Source organism: Haliaeetus leucocephalus, unplaced genomic scaffold (genome assembly GCF_000737465.1).
Source record: "Haliaeetus leucocephalus isolate CR32 unplaced genomic scaffold, Haliaeetus_leucocephalus-4.0 Scaffold751, whole genome shotgun sequence".
Taxonomy (NCBI): domain Eukaryota; kingdom Metazoa; phylum Chordata; class Aves; order Accipitriformes; family Accipitridae; genus Haliaeetus; species Haliaeetus leucocephalus.
In genome coordinates this window covers 16,613,742-16,636,505 of record NW_010973187.1, presented here as the reverse complement: position 1 = coordinate 16,636,505, position 22,764 = coordinate 16,613,742, and the positions used below count along the sequence as shown (strand labels likewise).

General features: G+C 49.7%; 1 protein-coding gene across 2 annotated transcripts in view; it reads left to right on the top strand.

Moving 5' to 3' along the window:
* The window catches only part of PFKFB3 (6-phosphofructo-2-kinase/fructose-2,6-biphosphatase 3), a 19,665-nt gene extending 748 nt beyond the window's left edge, over positions 1 to 18,917 (top strand). The window contains exons 2-15 of one of the 2 annotated variants that reach the window (XM_010581014.1): positions 4,829 to 4,954; positions 5,278 to 5,374; positions 5,889 to 5,955; positions 6,110 to 6,184; positions 6,494 to 6,550; positions 8,368 to 8,492; positions 9,236 to 9,443; positions 10,297 to 10,443; positions 10,814 to 10,918; positions 11,937 to 12,066; positions 12,275 to 12,337; positions 12,496 to 12,560; positions 14,094 to 14,264; positions 18,447 to 18,917. In XM_010581014.1, coding sequence (XP_010579316.1) covers positions 4,829 to 4,954; positions 5,278 to 5,374; positions 5,889 to 5,955; positions 6,110 to 6,184; positions 6,494 to 6,550; positions 8,368 to 8,492; positions 9,236 to 9,443; positions 10,297 to 10,443; positions 10,814 to 10,918; positions 11,937 to 12,066; positions 12,275 to 12,337; positions 12,496 to 12,560; positions 14,094 to 14,264; positions 18,447 to 18,476 — 1,466 coding nt within the window. In that variant the 3' untranslated portion in view covers positions 18,477 to 18,917. The remainder of the gene's footprint in view (positions 1 to 4,828; positions 4,955 to 5,277; positions 5,375 to 5,888; positions 5,956 to 6,109; positions 6,185 to 6,493; positions 6,551 to 8,367; positions 8,493 to 9,235; positions 9,444 to 10,296; positions 10,444 to 10,813; positions 10,919 to 11,936; positions 12,067 to 12,274; positions 12,338 to 12,495; positions 12,561 to 14,093; positions 14,265 to 18,446) is intronic. The other variant, XM_010581015.1, reaches the window with a different exon arrangement.
* The last annotated feature ends 3,847 nt before the right edge of the window (positions 18,918 to 22,764 follow it).

Below are 22,764 nucleotides of genomic sequence, written 5' to 3'. Positions count from 1 at the left end.
CCCCCCCGCCGCCACCTCCAGCCCTGGGATTAAAAGGGAATCTAAGCTCAACACCCAGGTACCAGCTCAGCTGGGATTTCCAGGGTGTCTGGTACTTGGCTCTGAGATTTATTAGTGATTTATTAAATTTTTTTTTGGGTGGGGGCAGCAGATTAGGATTAGGGCAGTGGATTTGGGGGAAAAAAACCACCAGGTTTTTGCACTTTACCACTTTACCCCTGTGCTGTGCTTGGGATGAGATAGGAGGCAGGTGGAGGGGAGGGCAAAAATTAATGCTGAAACTTCTGCAGTGGCTTCCCTTCTTTTCAAAGCTCAGAAAGCATCCCGAGTGTTTAAAACCAACCTCTGCGCTTAAAAAAAAAAAAACCAACCAAAAAAAAAACCGCTTGGGTCATCCCGGTGTTACTATAAAACAAATCATGAATCATAATACAATACTAAAGCTCGAGAGACAGCTCTTTTAACTCGCCCAACAGCTAAACTGACAACCTGCCAGTTGTGCAACTCCGCGTAACTCTAAATAAGCGTCGCAGGAATCCGCAGATCCGGGGCTGTGGAAAGCCAGGACGGAGGAGGTGGCACTTCGCAGCCTGGCAAAGGATGGAAGTGGCTTGGGCAGTTGGGTGAATCAGTCTTTCCGATGCTTTTCTTGAGCAGGCGTTTTTAGAGTCGCTTTGGATGTTGATTTCCCTTGGCCGGAAAGTTCCCCCGTTTAAAAAATAATAATAAAAAAATATCCTATGGATTTGCCACGTGTTGTTGCCCCATGGCTATGGGTCAGGCATGCGGCGAGGGATGTCTGAGCCCTACAGCAGATGTCTGCACATGCAGCCTGCGCTTGGCAAGGGCAGTTCTGCAGCAGAAGCTGCTGAGGAAATGGCTTTCAGCAACAGGCTGAACATCTGGGTTGCCATGGGGCTTTGCTTTTAGCAGGGTAAAATGTCTCCTGGCTTAATGCTTTGCAGATGTATCTGTTCGGTTTGATTTTTCTCAAGGGCCGACACCTTTGAAAGAAATCCCTCGTGTACGCGGAGCCTCCCTGTGTCTTTTGCTGCTTTAGTCAACTGGTTTCTCAGAGGAGAGAATTCCCTCCTTGGCAGAGTAGAAAACTAACATACTGTAATATATTAAGGCACCGAGGGGCTCATTAATACCGTGATGTGGCTTCTAATTATTTTCTCTCGGGGTGGGAACGAGCCATGCTGGGCAACCGCTCACTGCGCTCTATGAGAAGAGCGTTATTGGTCTTTTTTAGGTCTTTTTTTTTTTTCTTTAAACCCAAGGTGCCTATTTTAAACTCGAGGTGCTATTAATTCCTCGGTAGCAACAAAGAGCAGAGCCACAAAGCCGGGTGGGAAGGGAGGTATGAGAGAGACACGAGGCCGATGCGGTCCCCGGAGGGGAGGAGGGAGCGGGAGCATCCCTGGGAGCATCCTCGGAAAGCTCCCGCCCGGCCGCTCCTCGCCTGTGAAATAATTAGTCCGATTGTCCGCTTCCCCGTCCACTGGAATGGATGCGAAGTGATGCCTTCATCTGGCCTTTTGACGGCGATCCATTAAATTGCTGTCAAGCTGCACGTCTCTCACGTAGGGGCTGGGAAAGTCAAGTCGTCGCAGGCGGCTGGATGGGCAGAGCCAGGCGAGGGGAGGGGGCTCCGGTGGGGGATGCTGGAAGAGGAAAGGGGCTGCCGCTGCTTTTCTTTCCTCCCATCGCTCTGGCTCGGCGGACGAGGGGATGGGGAAAATAAAGCCCAATAGAACCACAGCTGGCGCGTCAGCAGGGCGATATCAGTTGCGCGCGCGTGAGCGGCGCAGAAACGCGTGCTCGGAGCATCCGCGAAGGCGTCGGGCAATTGCAATGGGAAGAAGCTGGAAAAGGGGAACGTAGGGCTAACGTGGAACGCATGGCGTGGGCTCGGGGGAGGCGCAGGGGAACGCTTCTTATGAGGAGACAGTAAAAATGCCTGAAATGGGGAGGTAGCTATTTTATCGAACCTTTTATAGAAGCAAATTTCCTTCCTTTTTTTTTTTTTTTTTTTTTTTTTTTTTTTTTTTTTTCCTCTTCCTTTCACTCCGGTGAAGCATGAGAGCGCACTGACACCAGCTTTCTAGCAGATAGAAGGCACAAGTGACGAGCTACTTCTCAATATCCCGATTGAGCTTTTCAAAAGTCATCCCTGACCTTGACTTACCTGGATAGATGTCGATAACGAGTAATAAATATGCATTGAAATCCCTGATAGCTTTCCAGCAGTGGTGAAAGGAAATGATGAATTAGGTCTTTGTGAAGCACCGGGAGCAAAACACTGGTTTCTGTTACAACCCTGATGCAAAGTTTCCCGGAGGCTTTTGTGATTTAGCTGGGTTTGGGCTCAGGTTCCTGATAAAAAGCTGCACGCTTCATGCCTGGGTGTTTTGGGAGGTGCTTCCCAGGTCTGTAAAACAGATGCTTTTTCATGGTCCAAGGGGAACCTGGATCTTTCCTTTGGCAGCAAACTGAATTGGGGGGGAGATTCCTCAAATACAGGTGTTTAACTCCCGCAACACCTTTTCGCCCCAAATCCTCTTGGCTCTGCTCTTTGAGATCCTTTGTCCGCTGGCAGGTAGGGAAAGGAGGAGTTTCTTTATTCAGGTATTATTCTCCCCCCCTCCCTTTATCTAATAAGTGGTTGGGTTTTGTGCAAAACAAGACTTGTACCTGTAGGTTGGTTAAGGATGTGAGACTGTTAAAGAGGAAAAAAATATTTTTTCTGGATACTTTGCACAGCTCCCTTGGTACATCAGCACGCAAAATCGGCGCTTGCTACCGAAACCAGTGGAAGCTGGCCTGGGCTTTTGAAACGCGGCACCGGGGATGCAGGTCACACAAAGGGAGCGAGTATGAGGGCAGCTCCAGCCTGAGGAATGTGGAATATTTAGGAAAAAAAAAAAAAAGAAAACCTCTTTTAAGATGGTTTTCTCATCTCTTGCCTGCTGAGTCTGCTTTGGCAAGATGGGTAGCTCTTCTCTGCCCTTCTGGGTACCAGCGCCGTAACTCTTCCTTGTGGCTTTAATTTGGCTCCTTTAGCTGCTGGATTATTATCTTTTTTCTCAGAAGGGGAGGGAAATCCCACGTGCTCTGCATGCTCTCTGAATACCTCTCACTCTGTTTGCCTTTCCCAGACCTCCACTGAGAAAACTCTACCCCAACCCACCTCCCCGGTCTCCATCCCCGGGGAACCTCTCGCATCCCCAAAATCTGCTCTGCCCACCTGCGGGTAGCTGGGACAGGCAGAGCTCTCCACCCAGACCGTAATTAAGCTGCGTTTTTATGGCTCTGCCACCAGGCACTCACTCCCTGCATTCCTTTCCCATGAGGTCTCCAGGCTCACCAGACAGATTGAAGGGTGGGTGAGAAAATCCCCCGGAGGGTCTCGCCTATCCTGCCTTCGCCGGGAGGGCTCTTGGTGTGTCATGCCTGCATGAAAGGCGGCTGGCTAATCCAAATTCCATTAGGCATCGTTAAGATCTTCCTTGCCTTTATTTAAAGGGCTTGGCTTTGTGCCTTGGCCTTTTCGGGTGTGCAGCACCATGTGAGAAGGAATTCTACAGGGCAAACCCTGGAGAGGAGCAGGGATGCTGCCGCGGGAGAGGGATGCTGCCGCGTTATGTGGTCCACGGGGCGTGCGATCCACGTAGTCCAGACGCATCCCGTCGTGCTGGGACCAGGCTGCGGAAGACTAAAAAAATTCCCAAACTGCATTCCCACTCCTGCAACCTCAGCAATTTCCTCCAAACTGAACCAGGAATTTACTTTCTAAAGGATTTATGGGGGAAAGAAGTGATTCACCTGGGCAGCCTGGTAGCTGATTTGTCTGCATTTTGGCCATGCCGTTAGGGTGAATTGGAGAGGAGTTTCTCTTCATTTGCCAAGTCATCACAAAGTAATGCCTTTGGATTTATTTCCAGCCGTTTGACATGGACCCTCTTTACAACAACAACAAAGCCAGCTTAAAACAGGTTTATGAGGAAAAAGGAATAAGTCACTTAACTGCTTTTAAATGTCAGTTGTTCTGTAGTCCTCATGCCCTGCTTGTCTTCAGAAAAACCAGTTAGTTGGTTGCGTTTGCATGTGTATCAGCTAAAAAAGCTAGCAAAAGTTTTTGGAAGGTGTTCTCTGTGGGTGAAGATCTTGGTGCAGACCTGGGATTTCAGCACAGCGGCTGTGTCTGAAGTGTGCTGCTGCGGGGACTGGACCAAAGCCCTTGGCCATTCTCTAGTTTTTCACAGAATTGGCTGAACTGTGGGAATGGGACACTGTATTTGCCTTGATTTCCCCCCCCCCCCCCTCAAATGGGGAAACTGAGACACAGAGGTCCTGCAGGGATCCTGGGGCAACTGCTGGTTCTTTGCCCACTTTGCAGCCGTCAGGATGTTCTCCTTGCCGTAGCTGTCAGGCTGTGACTCCAGTCTCCCGGTTTGGGTGGCACCAGGGTGAATTTGGGTCAGCATGGCTTAGCTGGGGCAGTTGTGTCTCACCGATGGGCAGCCATGGAGCCGGCTGCCATGCCCCCTGCTCCAATGTATGCTCGTTCAGCAGATCCCATTGCAAAAATGAGTCACTGGATTCACCTGCTCACAGTTTTGGTTTTCCAGGGTCAAGAGAGGGATGCATAGGAGATACTGCAGAGATGATGATGGTGAATAAGGAGCAGAGGCTTTGGGTTTTCTCTTGCTGCTGAAGGACTTGGGGGAAGGCTGGGTGAAGAGCAAGTGCCTTGTAGGGTTGATGCAAGATGAGCTGGAGAATTCGTGGCAGCTCATGTTGTTCTTTCTCCTCCTTCTCGTAGCCTGTGGGCCGCAGCTTGCCAATTCCCCCACCGTGATAGTGATGGTTGGCCTCCCAGCCCGCGGGAAGACCTACATCTCCAAGAAGCTGACTCGCTACCTCAACTGGATTGGTGTTCCAACAAAAGGTGAGGCTTTCACTGGCTGCCTGGGGAAAGCATGAGGTCTGGTCCTTGGGAGTTGCTCCAGGAGCTCAGTGCCTTGGGGGGTGGGAGATAATGGGGGATCTTTCCAAGATCCCATGGGCCAAATATCCATGTCCTCCCATTGCTTCTGCTGCAGCCCGTGTTCTCTTTGACTTTGAAGGCCAAGCGATGTCCCTGAGCCTTTTCCTCTAAAGATGTCACTTCTTGGCCCATTGCTAGAAAGCGTTATCTGCAGAAACTGCACGGCCGAGTCGAGCTGTGCTGACACCCACTCCTGGTTTTGATGGTCTTTGCCTTTCCCACAGTTTTCAACGTGGGAGAGTATCGCCGTGAAGCGGTGAAGCATTATAGCTCCTATGACTTCTTCCGCCCCGACAACGAGGAGGCCATGAAAGTCAGGAGGTAAGTGTGGGCACCGTGTCCATGCTCGCACTGGGGTCCCAAATGGGTGGCGAAGCCCGTGGCTGGCAGCATGGTTACCCAGCTTGTTTGGGGGGGTGATGAACAGAAAAACTGGGCTCTAGCTTGAGTTTTCCCTGCTTGTCCAAGGAGTGCCTCACTTGGGTGCCAAAAGCTGAAAAGCTGTATGGGCTTAGTAGCTTCAGGGTCACCAACGCATCCTCCATCAGCGGTGCCCTAAATTCATCTTCAGGCTCAGCAACATAGGGTATGAGGTCTGCCATGAGGCTTGACCATTGCTTCTTCATCTACCATTGCCTCTGCTGTGAAGACCAGCACGCTGCTCGACACACGTGGCTCTTGTGGGTTTTTTTGTGTCTTTCCTAAACGTCCCTGGGAGAGGGGGGAGGTGGTGAGGAGGAGCCGCAAAGCCTGCCTGCCTTTGTGGAGGTCTGTGCGCTGGCTGCTGCGAGCATCTCAGGACATCAGGACCATGGGTGTCTCGCCTCTTTTGCAGGCAATGTGCCCTGGCTGCCTTGAGGGATGTCAAGCTGTACCTGACGGAGGAGGCTGGCCAGATTGCGGTAAGCTCAGAGTTGTGCTCCACGGGGTTTGGCAGCAGTCCTGGTCCCGAAGGCGCTGTGCCCTGTGCAGTTTGCTCCGTGGTTCCTTCTCTCAGCAAGGGCTCAGTGGGAAACCAGGCACTCCTGGTTCTAATCGAAATCATTGCTTTTAAAGGTATTTGATGCCACCAATACCACGCGGGAGAGGAGAGGGATGATCCTAAACTTTGCCAAAGAAAATGGGTTCAAGGTTGGTACCATCGGGCTGCTGCCTGTATTGCATATAGTCCATGTTAATGTACTGTTGGCGTATCTTCTTTCACTAACGTGTTGTCCTCATGATGCTCCTGTGTAAGGGAGATTTCACTGCTGGGTTTGATTAAAAATGTGAACCTCTTCCGTCATTCCCAGTACCGAGCCCTGGAGAAGGAAAAGATGGGAGTGGGGCAGAGGGAGAGCTCTCTGGTCAAGCAGGGAGGAGGCTGGGTTGAGCAAGGAGCTGGTTGAATGTTACAAACCTTTTTGGTGGCTTTCAGTTGAGCTCTGCTTTGCTTCGCAGGTGTTCTTCATTGAATCTGTCTGCAATGATCCCACGGTAGTTGCCAGCAATGTTATGGTAAGCATGGAAGTGTCTTGCTTTTGTTTTCCCTTGTGCAGGATTTCCCACTTGCACCCAGCCGGTTTCTTGTCTGAACATCTTGCCAGAGTTGGTTGAGGATTAGGAGGTTTTTATCTTTTTATGATCTATTTGCCCTGGAATGAGAAAGGAGCTTTTGTCTCCCAGGACCCAAGGCCACCTGGAAGTAATGAAAATAAAAGTTGTTGCAGCCTTTCCCCAGTTCCCTTCCATGCTGTCTGCATTTCTGTTGACGTCTAACTTGATATCAAGGACAGAAATGTATTCAGGATGCTTTGGTGACCTCCATCAAAGTCCCACTTTTTGGAAGTGGTGGATGTGGTTAGAGGTTTAAATCCCATCAGAGAGCAGTCAGACTTGGTGTATTTGGCCGCATGCAGCTTCCCAAAATCTACTGGGATCTGCTTTGAGAAGAATAACAGCTCAGCTGAGAGGTTTCTTGCCACTAGCTGAAGTCTGGGCTGGGAGAGGAGCGTAAAACATTGCTTCCCAGCTCCTTTGGGAGCTGCTGGATCTTTGATTTCCCACCACCACCACCAGAACTCCTTTGTCCATTAGGCTTGGCTAGGGCAGGTAGACGTTAATTGGCCTACCTAGGCACGATTAACTTGAATGAAGTGTCCTTTCCTCCACTGGACTCTGCTCCAGCTTTATCTCCAGTTGTACATCTGAACTTTGCGAGCCATTTTAAGGTGTCTGGGAATGCATCGGAGGACACCCAAAGTCTGTGAGAAGGGTTTTGTTCTGCCCCTGGGGTGGGCTCCACAAAGTGTGCTGGGGTTGGGGCTAGAGCGTGGCTTTTGCTCCTGCTGGGAGCTGGTGTCCTGTGGCCAGTGACCAGCTTTTTGGGAGGTTGCACACAGCCTTTTCCATGATGCTAATAAAATGCTCAGTTTGCTTCATCTTTTTTTTTTCTTCCCTTTTTTTTTCTTTGCACCACCCTGAAGCTGGATTTTTTTGGAGGATTTAATTCCTTTCTTTGGAAACTAATGATTGAAGGGAGAGAAAAATGAATTACTAGCTGAGTGTAGGTTTTTGCTCTGCGAGGTGCTGCGGATGAATGGTGCTCTTAGTGCTGGGATCAGCGCGGAAAATACGCTGCAGGGCTGGGGTGCTGCCGCGTGTCGCTCGGTTGTGTTATCCTGTTGATTTCAGGATTGCTTGTGAACTTACTAATGTGTAATGCTGCTGCTGAAACCCAAATCTTCAGGAAAAATAGCCTGTTAGAGTAGTTCAGGCAAAGCTTAGTCCATGAGAGTTCTGGATATTCACATCGCCTGTTTCTAGCATCTTGCAGCCCAGTAGCTTGTAGCAAATAATGCACAGAGAGGGGTTGAAAGTTGTTATCCTGCTATCTCAGATGGTGGACAGCCAGGTTGACCCCTAACTCCTGGGAACTTTATTCACTCAAAAGGCCCAGGATAAGCATCTTGTCTAAGCGCATGCACTTTCCATTCTCAGCTTGAATTGCTTAAACCTGATCCTTTTCTTTAGCCATAAGAAAGCTCAGTTTCCCCACTGTATTGGGTGGTGGGATGCTACCCCAACTCTTGAGAGAACTTGAGTGGACTGATATGTATCTATACCAGTCATGCAATGGTTTATACCTGATTTTCTCACCTTGTGCTTAGTTTTGGGTCTAGTTTGCTTCTTTTCTGTAATATGATGTAAGTGATGACTATAAATGGCTCAGCTGATAGCTGGATCTTGGCAGGACTTGAAATTTGAGATCAGCATGTTCTGGCTTGGAAAGCTTCCTAACCTCTCCTTGCGGCATGTTTTTCCCCCTGTCGCAGGAAGTAAAATTGTCCAGCCCTGACTACCGGGACTGTAATTCGACCGATGCCATGGAGGACTTCATGAAGAGGATAAATTGTTACCAAGCCAGCTACCAGCCGCTCGACCCTGATGACTATGACCGGTAGGAAACTTTGCTGACTTCTGAACCGGCTTGAATGCCTTTCTTCTCCCAGGAGAAGGCTAATGAAGTATGGAGCTGTATCTCACTTCAAATATGTGACTGCACTAGAATAATGTATGGCCAAGCCTCATCATGAATTCGTTGTCTTCCTTGAAAATGCTGGTTTTCCCCAGCCCTGTGCCAGGGAGCCAGGCACTGAAACCTTCCCAGGCTCTTCTGGGCTCAGATATGCTGGTTCTGCGGGTCTAAATACAAAGGTTTGAGTGCTTCTGAGAAGCTTTTGTCAGTTAAAGGAAGGGACTGCTTGAACAGGCTCAAACCACAAGGTTGAGCAAGCCCTGTGGTTTCCACCTAGCTGTGTGCCCTGGGAAGACCTTTGCTGTCTTGCATGATGATGCAGGCACCTCCCAGCCTTTCCACTGCTCACAAATACGTCTGTGTGCCCTGTCTGGATAATCCTGGTCCTGCTGAGCCCTGTCCTGGAGAGGAACGTGCTCCCTGCTAGTCTTGTTTAATCCTCTTTACTGCTGCAAGGAGGAATGGCGATTACACTGGTGTTACTTAGCTCTTCATGAATCGCCGTTACCTGTTGGCTTCCTGTTGAAAATAGCCTGCAGGAAATCCTTTTAGCTGGGTGATTATGTTGACTGAGATACCTCACAAGGCTGTTTTTCAAGGATGGCGTTTCTTTCTTTCTGCTTTCCACACTGGCAACCCCCTTATCCTTGCTGTGCTTTTCCTAGGGAGCTTTCTCTCATCAAAGTCATCGATGTTGGCCGGCGATTCCTGGTCAACAGGGTTCAGGATCACATCCAGAGCAGGATCGTTTACTACCTGATGAACATTCATGTCCAGCCCCGCACCATTTATCTCTGTCGGCACGGCGAGTGCGAGTCCAACCTCAAGGGGAAGATTGGAGGTGACTCGGGCCTCTCCAACAGGGGCAAGAAGGTAAGGGGGAAGGGAATATTCCCCTATGGCTTCTAGGGGTGATTCTGCTGTAGCAGATGCCATACATTGGGTTAAGTGCATATCTGATGACAGCTGGCTTGCTCAGAGGATCCATCTATAGGGCTGGTTAAATTTGGGCTCGGGCACGTCCTCAAAACAAGACTTTCCAGCCATCAACATTGCGTGTAGGCTTGCATGTAGTTAGGGGTTAACAGAGGTTGGACTGCAGAAATCTCTAGGAGAGAAAGGTATGAGTATCTTCATCGGGTTGGTTCAGACCTTGCACAAGCTGGGCGGGATGTACAAGGACTGCTGCCACCCTTCGGTAGGGATAGCCAACTCCGAGGGTGCTCTCAGATTGCCTGCTGCTTGATTCTTCAAAGACATGGTCAAGCGCACTGCTTCAGGGAGGGTTAATAGCTATTTCGGCTTGCCAGATGATTTTGAAGTCCAAATGGAGTCATGTGACTATTATTAAGGACTACAGGATACATCGATTTAGCTCTAAGACAAATAAGCAGAGCTGTGGTTAGGGGTGGCCAGGGTTCTTCCGTAGCATTGTAGGAGAGCCCAGGTTGTTGTGCTTTTTCTTGGGTGCTGATGTTGTTCTTTGATGATGTTAGGTTGCTGCTTTCTCCTCTGCTGTTTTCTCTGTTCTCATACCCCTCGTAGCTTTTGGGGATGAACGTGTGTGAAGCTGCTCTTCACCTCAGAGCAGAAGGCTAGTATGTCTGCCTATGGAAGGCAAAAGAGGTCCTGGAGAAGGACCTGGAGAAGGCAACATTTACTGGGAAGCAGGCAGCTTACTGGGAAGCTGTGGATCAGGAATCAACCTCTTTTTTATGGCCCACAGTTTGCACTGGCACTGAACAAGTTTGTTGAGGAGCAGAACCTGAAGGACCTCAAAGTCTGGACCAGCCAACTAAAGAGGACGATCCAAACGGCAGAAGCTCTCCAACTGCCCTACGAGCAGTGGAAGGCACTCAATGAAATAGATGCTGTAAGTATCTTTGATTGCAGTAGGAACAGCTAGATTATGCTGGTTGCTGCTTGGCAGAGAGGGTGATAGCACCAGCCTTTTCGCTTTTGCCTAAATCTCACCTTCTGTGGGGAGATTTTCCTTCTGTGGCAAAGGGTACTTTTTCTGCTGCAGTACTCACAACGTGGCTTCTGATCTTAGCATTACCTTGTGCAGATGTGTCAAGATGTTGACTTGAGCAAGTAGATTAAAATGATTTTTGCTTGGAAATGCTCTGTAGCTGACCACTCAAAAGGTTATAGACAATTGCTTTGGAGAAGGTTTTGCCTGTTGGGTGTGCTCATGCTTTTTAAGCACGTCCAGTAAACTCATGGATGTCCTGTTCTGACAGGGTGTGTGTGAAGAAATGTCGTATGAAGAAATCAGGGAGCAGCATCCAGAGGAATTTGCGTTACGTGATCAAGATAAATATTACTACCGCTATCCTTCTGGGGAGGTAGGTCTGCAAGGATACATACCTTCAGAGATGTGACTCTTACTTTAAACATGGCCTTCTTGTCTTCATGCTGTCCTCTACACTTGGAGCAGGGGAGCAGCAAGTGCTCCAAGAAACTGGAATCAAGAAGGGTCAGGGCTCCCATTTACCTTTTATATTGAGCTCTTGTGAAATCGTGGTGCGTGAAGATCTTATTAAGAAACCTATCGCTTAATAAACAGCCCCACTGACTTGATAGCAAACTAGTAGAATGGGGGCTCTGGAGGTTTCTAGTCCAACATTTTACATCCACTCAAAGTGTTGTGCTGCGCCGATTTCCTTTTCATTTCATCAAAGAAGGGATTTCTACTTCTTGGGTTGCTGTTGGTATCTCTGTTCCTGGCATGGGGAATGTGATCTGCTTTGGGGTGTGACATGCTGAGGTGGGAATTGACATCAGTTCTGGATGATACTTTAGGTTGTGAACTGAGCTTTTTGTCCCCAGATTAAGTCACATCCATAGACATTTGGGAAAAATAAATCTTTGGAGACATCCCAATGACAGCATGTCTAACAGGAGAATGTTCGGGGATGTCTGACACTGACGCTGGGTGTCTGGAGCTCCTTCTGGCTGCCTGTCATGGTTCTTTATGAAGTTGCTCAAAACCCTGGAGACTTTCAGGATGCTCCAGACTTTTCCGAACTTAGAAATCCTATAGAAAATCAAATTTCAGGATGATAGGGAGACACTATGCTCAAAGCTGCTCTGCAGTTGTTGCTTACCTTAATAAACTCTCCAGGACTGTAACTGAGATGTGAATGGCTTTTTCTCCTCTGATCAGAAGAAGTAGCTATGTTCTAGGCTAGCCTGAAGATGAGGATTTGTTGAACTTCTCTTGTTTTTAGCAGTAATTATGTTGGTTTAGTTTAGTTAGAGGCATGAAATCAATAGATGGACAAAGACAACGACTGTCACTTCTTATGAGGTCCTTGTTTCCTTGATTCTATGCTGTATCTCCCTTCCCTTCTTCTGTCTCAGTCCTACCAAGATCTGGTGCAGCGCCTAGAGCCGGTCATCATGGAGCTGGAGAGACAAGAGAACGTCCTTGTGATCTGTCACCAGGCTGTCATGCGCTGTCTCCTGGCGTACTTCCTTGACAAGAGCGCAGGTGGGCTCCCCGTCCCTTGGAAGGGGATTGATCCTGCTGGAGGAGGGATGATAGACAGAGCTCTGGGGAGATGAGAGATGTTTTCGGGGCCATGCAGGGCCTGGAGCATACATCTCTGATGTGGCATGGCTTTGGCTGTTGAGGAAGATGTCTGAGCCTGCTTTTGGAGAGGGGATGGGATAACCCTCCTGCTTTGCTTTCTCTGCAGATGAAATGCCCTACCTGAAATGTCCCCTTCACACAGTGTTGAAGCTGACCCCGGTGGCCTATGGTAAGTGGGACCTTTCTACTAAACGTGCCAAGGGGTTTGACTTGTACCTCCTCCTGAATCCACGCTGCCTGTGGGAGAAGAGCAGGGGTCTGGGGTGGCATCCTGGGCTCGTTGGGTTTGCTGATGGCTGCTCTGTCTCCTTGTGCTCCCTTCTGCAGGCTGCCGGGTGGAGTCCATCTCGCTGAACATCGAAGCCGTTAACACCCACAGGGAACGGCCAGAGGTGAGTGTTCCTTCTTCTCAGAGCTGTCCCTTGGTGTCCCCCTCCTTTCCCCTATGGTCTGCTGGCAGCGAGGATGCCCGGGGTGGGCATGGGGAGATGGCTCAGTTGGATGCTTGGAAGCGCTGCTGGAGGACTGGAGCATCAGATGGGTTCTTGCTCTGCAAAGACATAGCCAGTTGAGGGTTTTCCAAGGGAAAAGGACTGTTGCATGTGCCTGCTTCCCAATATGTTTGCCCAGGGAAAACTCCTCCCTGGTCTTTGACTTTCACCTGTGCAGTCATCCACTCGCCCGAGCGGGGAATGGAGCCACAGATGGAGAAGGTGACTTCTCCCAGATCTCCCAGCTGGCTGGCAGAGCCCAGGCTCAACACTTTGCCCAACATCTGCCTTTGTGGCTTTTTTTCCTGGTATGCCCACCGCTCTGTGGGGCTACCAGAGTACCGTTCTGTAGGGTGGGGAGGTGGCGGTGGGGTGCTGCGGGGAGGAGACCCCTCACGTGGAGGAAAACTCCCGTAAGGTCAGGTCCATCTGCCACGTGCTCCACCGGGAGCTCGGAGGCCAGAGCAGGGGGACACCAGCTTGGTGTTGGGGCTGGGCAGCCACCCAAAGGGGACCCCAGGGACCCTGGCAGCACCCATGTCCCAGCCTCTGGGACCTTTCCAACTTGCACTTAGCGGTGATGGAGCCCAACTGGACGGTCGGAACCATCCCCTTTTGGCCCCCATCTCCTTTTCCTTCACTTCCCAACCTCAGCAGGCGGCAGCATCTGAGCTGCCTCTCCCTCCCCGTGGCCGTAACGGGGTGGGGGGATCCGGTCCTTCCCCGTGCCGTGGGGACCATCGATGTCCTCCTCCAGCACCCTCGCTGGGGATGGCAGGAGGGTCGCGGGTAGGACAGAGCGAGACATGTGCGAAGCGCTTGGGTCCCTCTGCTCGGCTGCGCGGGTGCTGCCCCTCCATCCCGCCTCGCTTGAGTTGGAGCTTGCCGTGGTTCCGACCCTCGCTGGCTGCTCTGCCCCCACTTCCCAAATCTTCTTATCAGCCCGGGCTGGCTCATCTTCCCTCTTCTTGCTTTCACATCTCTCCCTGGGCTGGAGGGACCGGCTTCGAGGAGGAGACCGATGGGCGCCAATCTCTGTTGTGCAAAGTCATGTCTTTTGATTACTGCTAGGGTTTTTTTAGCAATCTGTATTTACTTTTTTTTTGTGAGCAGAGGCTCAGGTGAGGAGAAAGTCTGTCTCGTTTCTGAGTGCAGGGTCTTTTTTTTTTTTTTCTTCCCCCGCCCCTTCCCCTTCTTAGGAAATCATGCTGAGTTCTTGAACGTTTTGCGTCTGGGGTTTTTTTCGGTGTCCAGAGCCTTTCAATGCATCCTTTGCACGTTGACAGTGACTGGGGGAAAAGCAGAGGCTGCTTTAAGAAAAAAAAAACCAAAAGAACCTGCTTCTTTTTTTTTTTTCCTTTATAACTGTCGCCTTCTTCCCTTTATTTTATTTTTTTTATTTACTTTTTTTGTCTTTGTCTCACTTTAATTTAGGAAGCAAAGAAGGGACCTAACCCGCTCATGAGACGTAATAGCGTTACCCCTCTAGCAAGCCCAGAGCCCACCAAAAAACCTCGCATCAACAGCTTTGAGGAGCATGTGGCTGTTTCTTCCGCCCTGCCAGGCTGTGTTCCTCAGGAAGTGCCCACGCAGCTACCGGGACAAGTTAGTTGAACTCTTTTTTTTTTTTTGTTTTGTTTTTTTTTTTGTTGTTATTCCTGTTGTTTTATTGTTTGTCGTCCTCCTGTCGCTCCTGAAGCTGGGGAACGGCTTGCACTTGTCGCAACCTGTGCTGCTGTCTCTGAGATGCATCTTTCTCCCACGGCTGCTGTCCCTCCCTGCCTTGGGTTGGTTTCGGGAGCACCTGGCGAAGGGTCGCTGTCGATCCTCTCTCGGGTTTTGAGAGCATCATAACCCGCCCCCCTCAAAGCTCTAGGCTGCATTAATTTAGTGCCTTCACCATCTGGCACCGTGGTGTCAACCTCCTGAGAAGCCGCATCTCTAGAGCGGGCAGGACCAAAGGGCTCGTGCCTTCCCTCTGGATGCGCTCGGCTCTGGTGTAGACCTGGGCATTGCAATAAAGCAAATGTTCTTGTGCTTCCCTCGGGAAGGAGCTGCCAAGACTTATCTTTGGCTGGAGGGGTCTCCTCCTTCCTGGAGCAATAGGCAAAATGGACCAAAAATGGGTAGAAGCCTCTTGGCACGGTGAACCCAGCTGCCTTCTGCAGCCCTGGGTGAGACCCCTGGGTAGCTGCCGTGATGCTCATGTGTCCTCTCCTCTTTCACCCACCCATGAAGGGATGTAGAAAGAGAGACCTCGCTTGCCGCACGCTTCTCCGGGAACAAAACCCCCCTTCCTGCGCTCATTAAGGAGCTGGGGTGGTACTGGAGAAGTAGCATATGTATATATATAGGAGCCCCTTCGCCGTGCTGCCCTTGCCACCAGCTGCCTGTTGGATCGCGCTGTCTCGCCCAGCCCCTCTTCGCATTGTCTGTGTTGTCTGGTGTCCTCTGGTCCCTCCTTGGCCAGGTCCCGGGCAGGTTAGGAAGAGTGCCGTGCTCCTCCGACTGCTCTGCTTGGTGCCCGCTTTGCATGAGCCTTCCCACCCCAGCAAGGACTGAGTGGGACAACTTGGTCTCTTGGTTTTTGGGGCTCCGCTTGGACTGGTTGAGTCTTGTAACAAACCCGTTACTGGCTTCGGGTTTGGAAGCTCTTGCTGTTCAGGTGCCCCTCGCTGCCGTCCAGTGTCCTCTGCCCGGTCTCGCGCGGCGTTACTGACACCTCTCTCTCCGTTCTCTCTGTCTCTCTGCAGCCTTTACTAGGGAAGGCATGCCTGTAAGTACCTTCTTGCGTCTTATTCCTCCTTTCACCCCCTTTCCATGTCTCTTGCCATCCCACCGGTTGTTCTGTTGTTGCTGTGAAACCCAGCCGGGGTGTGGACTTCTTGGGGTTGATATTTCTCTGTGTGTGGGGGATTTGCATACATCTTAGAAAGGGTAAAGAGGAGACTATGGATGATGCCTCTTTGTCCAACCCCTAAGTATCCTAGCTTGATTAAATGTCCCAATTTTGTTGAGAAATGAAGCAAATTATCACTTGCCCTCTATTGATGATGTCAAAATTCCTTGCCTCCTCCTTGGACAGTCACAGGATGGGAGATGCTGTTGGGTTTTCCTGGAGTTCTCTCCTCTCCAATAGCACATTGTGCTGTAGGTGATAGACCCAGGTGGCCTGTCCTTCCCAAGGGCTCCCAGTTGTGTCTATGAGTGACAGCACCAGAAAGACATCTAAGGAGGTTCTGACCTCAGCCCCCAACAGGGTTTTATTGCCTGCGTGGGAGCAGGAGTGTGCTTTCTGGAGCCAGACTGATCCTTGGTCCTGACATCTGCAGTTCTGCAAACCTGCATGTTGGGAACAGCCTGCCTAGATGTCCTGGGCAGAGTAGGTGCAAGGATATTGTCCTCCTCTCCCTCTATTAAGAAAGCAAGATGCCTTGAGCATTTAATGCACTAATTGTGAATAATCAAGGCTTTGACAGTTTGGCTTAGTGCTGCTAGATCCTTGTGTAATAGAGACAGGACAGCTTCTGGATAAACGTGAAGCCTTTGGACTTAATTTGTGCTACGTCACTGAGTTGAAAGCAGCGGTCATTGAGCTGTGCTCAAATGTCTTCTCAAAGACCAGGGAGACTAGACAGCCTATAGGCAATCAGCCTATGTGCATCCCTGTCCTGGTTCATTTCGTGGGCTGAAGATGGAAGGATTTCCTATAAAATGGCCAGGCCAGAACTCAGTCCTGCTTGCATGTCACAGCTGGCGAAACTCACGTTTCTTCCCCTTTTAGAGTCAACGCTTTTGAAAAAAGGGAAGTTAGGAAGGTCAGACTTGGCTTTGCTGGTGGATGGGTTGGGGAAGATCATCACACTCATGCTCCTGGGCTAATGTAGCAGTTGAGTTGCTCAGCATGGCCTGCATGTCTATGCTCTTTCCCTTGCTGCTCATGGGCATAAAAGCCCCCGAAGAAGTGCCTGGTCTTCTTGGGTTGCTCTGAGAGCATTTTTGTTTCTTTGTCCATCCCTCCATCCAGCTTTTTCCCATCCATGTTGTAATAAAAAGTACTGCATGCCTCAGTGCTGGCTGGGACACTGAAAACGTGCTCCGATGTTGAGTTTGGGAGATGGCTGCCTCAGATTTTGCTAGACTGAGAGCTCTGCTGGAGCAGGCGGTGATGGTTACCCATCCCAGGTGTAGGCTGGCAGCAGCAAGTTTAAGATCTCCAGCTGAAGGGACCCTGCCTCCACCTACTAGTGTGGGACTGCAAGCCTGCTTTTGAGGCAGCCACGAAGACACCCCAAAGCAAAGGCTTGGTGGCACTCAAACCGCTGTCACCTCTCTTGGAGGCTGTTGTCTCGTACATGCGTGCGTTTGGTCCCTCACTGTGTCCCACCACAACCTGTATGGGGTCAGGGGAGGTGGAAGGTGCCTCTTTCCTAATTGGCACCATGGGACTTGGTTGGCAGTGGGTGTTTTGTTGTATCAGCCCTCACTGTTGGGGTCTTGACCACCATCCAGGAGGACCAGGGTACACGTGGAGAGGCTGGGGTCATGGCTGTGTACCTCAGAGTCCTCCTGGCTGTGGGATCGAGCTGGTTTGGGGTCGTGGGAGTACCTGGCGCGATGATTTCGTTTTGTTTTGCTTGGTTTGTGATCCAAAGTGCACTTTTTAACAACAACCTGATCCCCTCCCTTCTTCTTCCCCTTCACTTTTCATGCTTAAAGGCGACCCGTTTGTCACTTTCTCAAAGTTTTCTCTTTACTAATATTTCCAAGGTAAATGGCTGTGGTGCATGTGGCGTTTCCTAACCCTCCTCCTGTCTCCTTAGATAACAGAGAGAATGGCTCAGCCCACTCTGCCTCGTAGCCTGGCCGGGATTCTTGGTGATTGTAAGAGGCAGTTTAGGTAGTAAAAACAAAAAAACGAAACAAACAAAAAAGTCAAGAAACCTTCCTAGCTGTTTCCTAGTCCTTTTTTTCCCCCACCTCGTTTCGTGTAGTTTTGTGAATTGGCCAATGTTCTTGTTGTGATCATCTTCCCTTGGGTTCCTCCTCTAGCAGATGCTCTCCTCCAGCCACCACCCTCGCGGCTGGTCCTGCTTGTGTTTAGCTGGTTGTCTCTGGTTTTGTGGTCCTCCCCATGCACTGGTGGGTGCCCGTTGTCATCACCCTGTACCAGGGCTGTGTCTGAAGCAGCTCTAGGGCCCATGAAACCTCATGGGGTGTCATCGGGGGAGCAGGCGCTCCTGCCAGCAGCTGGTCCCCATGCTGACTCCTTGGCGCAGGTGGCATGAGCTGCGTCTTCTTGGCAGTGCCAAGGATGGACAAACAGTGATCTCCTTGGTAGGCGGTTGGGGGACACTGCCCACCCTCAAGAGGAGCAAGAGAGAAGGGTTTAATTGGGCTCCTTGAATGAACACTGTGGTCCCCTGTCACCTTGCCTTGCATGGACCAAAGAGCAGCTTCAGAAGTGCAGACCAGGTGGGGTGGGAGGGTTGTCTTGGTTTTTAATTCAGTTTTTAGGGACATCTCTGCCAAATTCCCACCCTGTAGTTAAAGCCAGGTGATGCTGGAGGGGAGGGATGTGGGTACCAAGTCAGCGCATCCCCCCCCACCTGCCTCCTTGAGTGGACAGTGTCCTCTCCTCTGTGGTGGATGCTTTCATAGTGACCCGTGCTGTGGCTTTCTGTTACTCCCCCAGTCCCCTTGTTGACGTGCACGTAGAAGATGCTGCCGGGATGGGGTCCGACCCAAGCGTGACCCCCAACCCCGGTCCTTCCCCTCTCATTGCAGAACATGAACAACTCGCAGAAGCCGTTGTGACTCTGTTGGCGCTGTCGCAAGGCCACCAGCGACGTCACCGGCGACGCCAGCTTCCCATCCCATCACCATTTCCGAAGCTTGCTTATAAACCGGTCTCCTCCGTCTGCGGTGAGGTCGACCCTCGGCTGTTTCTACCCGCGCCCGTTCATCTGCAAACCGCTCTGCTGAAGGGGGGAGAGATGCAGGAGAGCGGAGGAGAGGAGCCAAGCTCCCCAGGGTCACCACCAGCTCTTTAGGCTGCAGCATTTGCTCTCCTCTCTGGCGTCCTGTTAAATCGTAGCAAGCTGTAAAGTGCTTCTAGCGCACAGGAGTTTAATTTTCTTCTGTCAGTGGTTTTGATCTCCTTTTGTATAGACGATTGGTACCCATCCGTCTCTGGGTGGGGTGTATATATGTGGATGGTGCAGGGTTAGCAGAGAAATAGGGGAAAGGGGTGGGGAGTGAAGGGGTTTTGCATTTTTTTTTTTTTAATTATTATTAATTACTCTTCAAGAAAGCCTCTAATGTGCTGTGCTGCAGTCCTTTACCCACGCTACAACCTGTTGCACACCCAAGCCCGGCTCACCCAGGCCTGTGAGCACCAGGAAGGCAGTTGTGTGAAGTCTTCCACAGCAAGAACTGCTGGGTTTAACAAAACAAAAAAAACCCCCCCAAAACATTTTTTTTTTTTTTTTTTTTAATCAATACACCTTACAGGGGTTTGCAGAGAATGTTGATCTGCTTCTAAAACTGGTTGTGAGCTGCCTGTAGTGTAGAGGGACCCACGCTGATGCTGGCTCGGGTGATGCTTTCATCTCGGGGAGCACCCAGGGATGGTCTGAGTTCGGGCACGTGTCGATTTTTGGGGAGACTGAGCACCGGTTGAGGTGCTGTGCCAGTACTTCATCTCCCCTTTCCTCTGCCTTGGAGGGAAGCGGAGAGTTTGGCAGGGGGGGTTGAATCCCTGCATCGTCCCAGGATTGTCTAGCGGGTGGATGGGCTGAGCTGGATGGATTTTGCAGACACACAGGTCTCGTGGAGGTGGCCAGAGGTCTGGCCGGAATGCAGAAGTCCCTGAGTGGCTGCAAAAAGCCACAAGAAGGGACGGTTTTGTCTGTGTTCTCTTTTTTTTTTTTTTTATTTAATATATATACATGCACACATACATGTGTGCGTATATGTGTATATCTAGAAACCGCTTGGTTTTTGCACTTTATTTGTGGCAGGAGCATAACTTTTTTTTTTTTTTTTGAGTCGTGCCCCTTCACAGGGAAGCCTGAATACAGGCAACTTTTTTTTTTATTTTTTTTTTTTTTTATTTTGCATGCTGGAAAGCTGGGACTACAAAAAAATAGTAGTTATGGTGTTCGAGATGTGTATGTGGAGGGAGAAAGGGGCAAAGTCCTGACTGAGACACCGCCATCAGCCAGCTCCCAGTGGTTTGATAACGCAAGATCCCTTCTTGGCAGCCTGTCCCGGGCTGCGAGACAGTGGTTAAAAATGGCAATTAACCACTATTGCTTTGTGCAAAAGTCTGTGGATTTCGAATATGGTTGTTTTTTGGGGGTTGTTTTTTTCGGGTTTTGGGTTGTGATTTTTTTTTTTTTTTTTTTTTTCCCCCTTCCCACTCCTACGTGCAGCATCACCTTCATCCCCATCTCATACTTTTTTGGCTGCATGGCTGAGCTGGAGGCAGGAGGTGAAGGCAGCCAAGCTCTCCTGCAGTGCTGGGCTGGGGGATTGGAGATGGGCAGCCCTTTCGTTTCATCCTTCCCATGGCTTTCCCAACCCCTTGTGTAAGAAACAACATCCCTACAGATGGGAGCAGAGAGGTTTGGGGAGAAATGATGATTTTTCTTTTTTTTTTCTAATTTTATTTTTATTTTTAAATTTTTTTCATGTGTATGTTTTTTGGGGGGTTTGGTCTGTTTTTCCTTTGGGAAAAGGTGAACCACAGTGCCTAGCGCTTCAGCCTCGTGCAGCCAAAGCGCGTGCTTGGAGCGGCACCGATGGCGGGAGGGGGCCGGGACCGAGCTCGGTCCATATCCGACTGGGGGGGACCGTCTCGGCAGTGCCCTGCCTGTGTGAGCTTGTGCATATGTGTATTATATTCCTGTACAGATGAAATAAAGAACACTTCCCCCCCCTCTTTTTTTTTTTTTTTTTTTTTTTTTTTTTTTTAATAACCGCACTAAAAGCAGGCTTCTCCCTGTGCACACAGTTGACATCTGCCCTTTCGGTTTCTCTGACTTTGAGAAAAATGAATGTTTTGGGAAGGCGAGTCACTTGTCTTTTCAGCCTCCTTCCTGGGGAGTTTTATCTTTCTCCTCCTGCTACGAAAAGATAAGCTGGCGAATGTAAACATGACGTCTGACTGCCCCGTGATCAATCCGGTACACATGTAATTCTGCAGATGTTTTGGTGTGTATTTGTGTGTGTGTGTGTATATATATAAATAAATAAAAATATATATATTAAAAAAAAAAAAGAACAAACCGCAAAAAACTTAATGACCCTAAACTTTCTTCCTTTGGGACTAACAGAGGTCTTGGTAGGTCTACAAAAAGATGACGTTTGAACCTGATATTTTTTCCAGCAAGGGAAAAATTGGTCTCTGAGCAGCCGAGAAGTCCTCTCGTGCTGGAGGGGTTGGCGGTAGGTGGGATGGTGTCAGCCCCATGCCATCACGCTGCCCCAGAAACTCGCTGCCCGTCGGTTTTGGTTAACAGCCAAGGACCAGGTAGCGATGCTGCAGCCAAGGCGGGTGGGGAGAGGGGACTTGTCAAACCACACCAATGATTTCTTCCCCACCCCCTTTTTTTTTTTCTGGTTTTGTTTTCCTTTGTGATACTTGAATTTATTTTTTTATTATTTTTTTGATAGCAAAGCGCTCTATTTATTTAATGTATACTGCAAAGCTTGGAGAGAAGGGTAGTTACTTGGGATTTTTTTTTTTTTTTGATTTGTGGTATGTTAACTGTTCTGTATATACGTCTGGAATAATTGCCTGATATAAAGCTGTGCCAGCTTAAAAACAGGGTATGCCTTTCAGAAATTTGTATATTTTGCAGTTGCTGGACCAATAAAATATCTTGTTGAAATACAGACGTGACCTGGTTCTTCCTTGCGTTAGGCATTATACTCTCAGGCCTGTCTCGCTTGTGGCTCGGTGGCCCCAAGGGTCAGCATGTGCCATGCTGTCCTGTCTTGCACATGTGTTCCTGACCTCACGGTGGATTTTCTGAGGATCAGCTCTGAGAGAAACCATTTGGATCCTATGGCTTGATCCTTTTTTTTTTTTTTTTTCTGACCACGTTACAGCAATTTTAAGTTTCTGGTATGGTGAGTAAAGAGCTCATCATTTGGTGGTTGGACTTGATGATCTTAAAAGTCTTTCCCAACCTAAATGATTCTATGATTATCAGTGGAGTTGAGAGTGTTGTTCCTCCAACCAAGTGTTGAGACCTACTTAGAGCAAGTGTTCACCTAGGCTGCAAGTTAGGCAGGACTAGGCATTCAAACCTAGTACTGTTGAAATAAAATACCTGCTTAAAATGATGCTAAATGAAACCCAAGGGCTGGACAAGAGCTGTCCTCTGAGATCACGGCTGTCTTTGCCCTGAAGGTAAGAAAACAGCAGATGCCACCTGCAAGCAGAGTTGTAAAATTCCCCACCAAGTTGGTTGTTGCTTTATTTTTATTTTATTTTTTTTTTCTCTGAGTCCAAAGAAAAAGAAGAGGGGGAGGCAGGGAAAGGCGTAATTTGGATGCGATGCTCTGGAGCACATCTTGGATGGATGCTCCCTGTGTGGTTGGAGGCTTTTCCCCCTCAAGCAGTTGTGCCTCTGAAAGCTTGTTAAAGGAGCAAAGGAGGAAAAAAGGTGTGGACCACCGTGTATTCAAGCTCAGCTCTGTGGTTTGCTGCCACTGGCTGATGTGCAACCCTTGCTCTGATCTTCCCTGGGCTTTCGGAGCAGATTGAGCCTTGTTTTAGGCTGGGACTTGCTGCAATGCAGCCGGGATGCACAGGGGCCGTCTGCCTTCTCCCTTCTCCTGATTGCTCTGTGCAACAGGACCCCTCACCACGGAGAGGGGGGTCTCTGATTTGAAGCTTGATTGAGGCATCTGCAATACCTTTTTTCCTAGGCTTGCATGCAAATATGTGAGGCTCTAGGGTGATGCTCATCCCTCTGCAAGCATCCTGGGGGCAGGGAGGACCCATGCTCTCCGAGAAAGCCAGAAACCACGATTATATTTTTTTTTTAATTTTTTTTTTTATTTTTTAAGTCTCCAGCAACCTGGCTGTCTC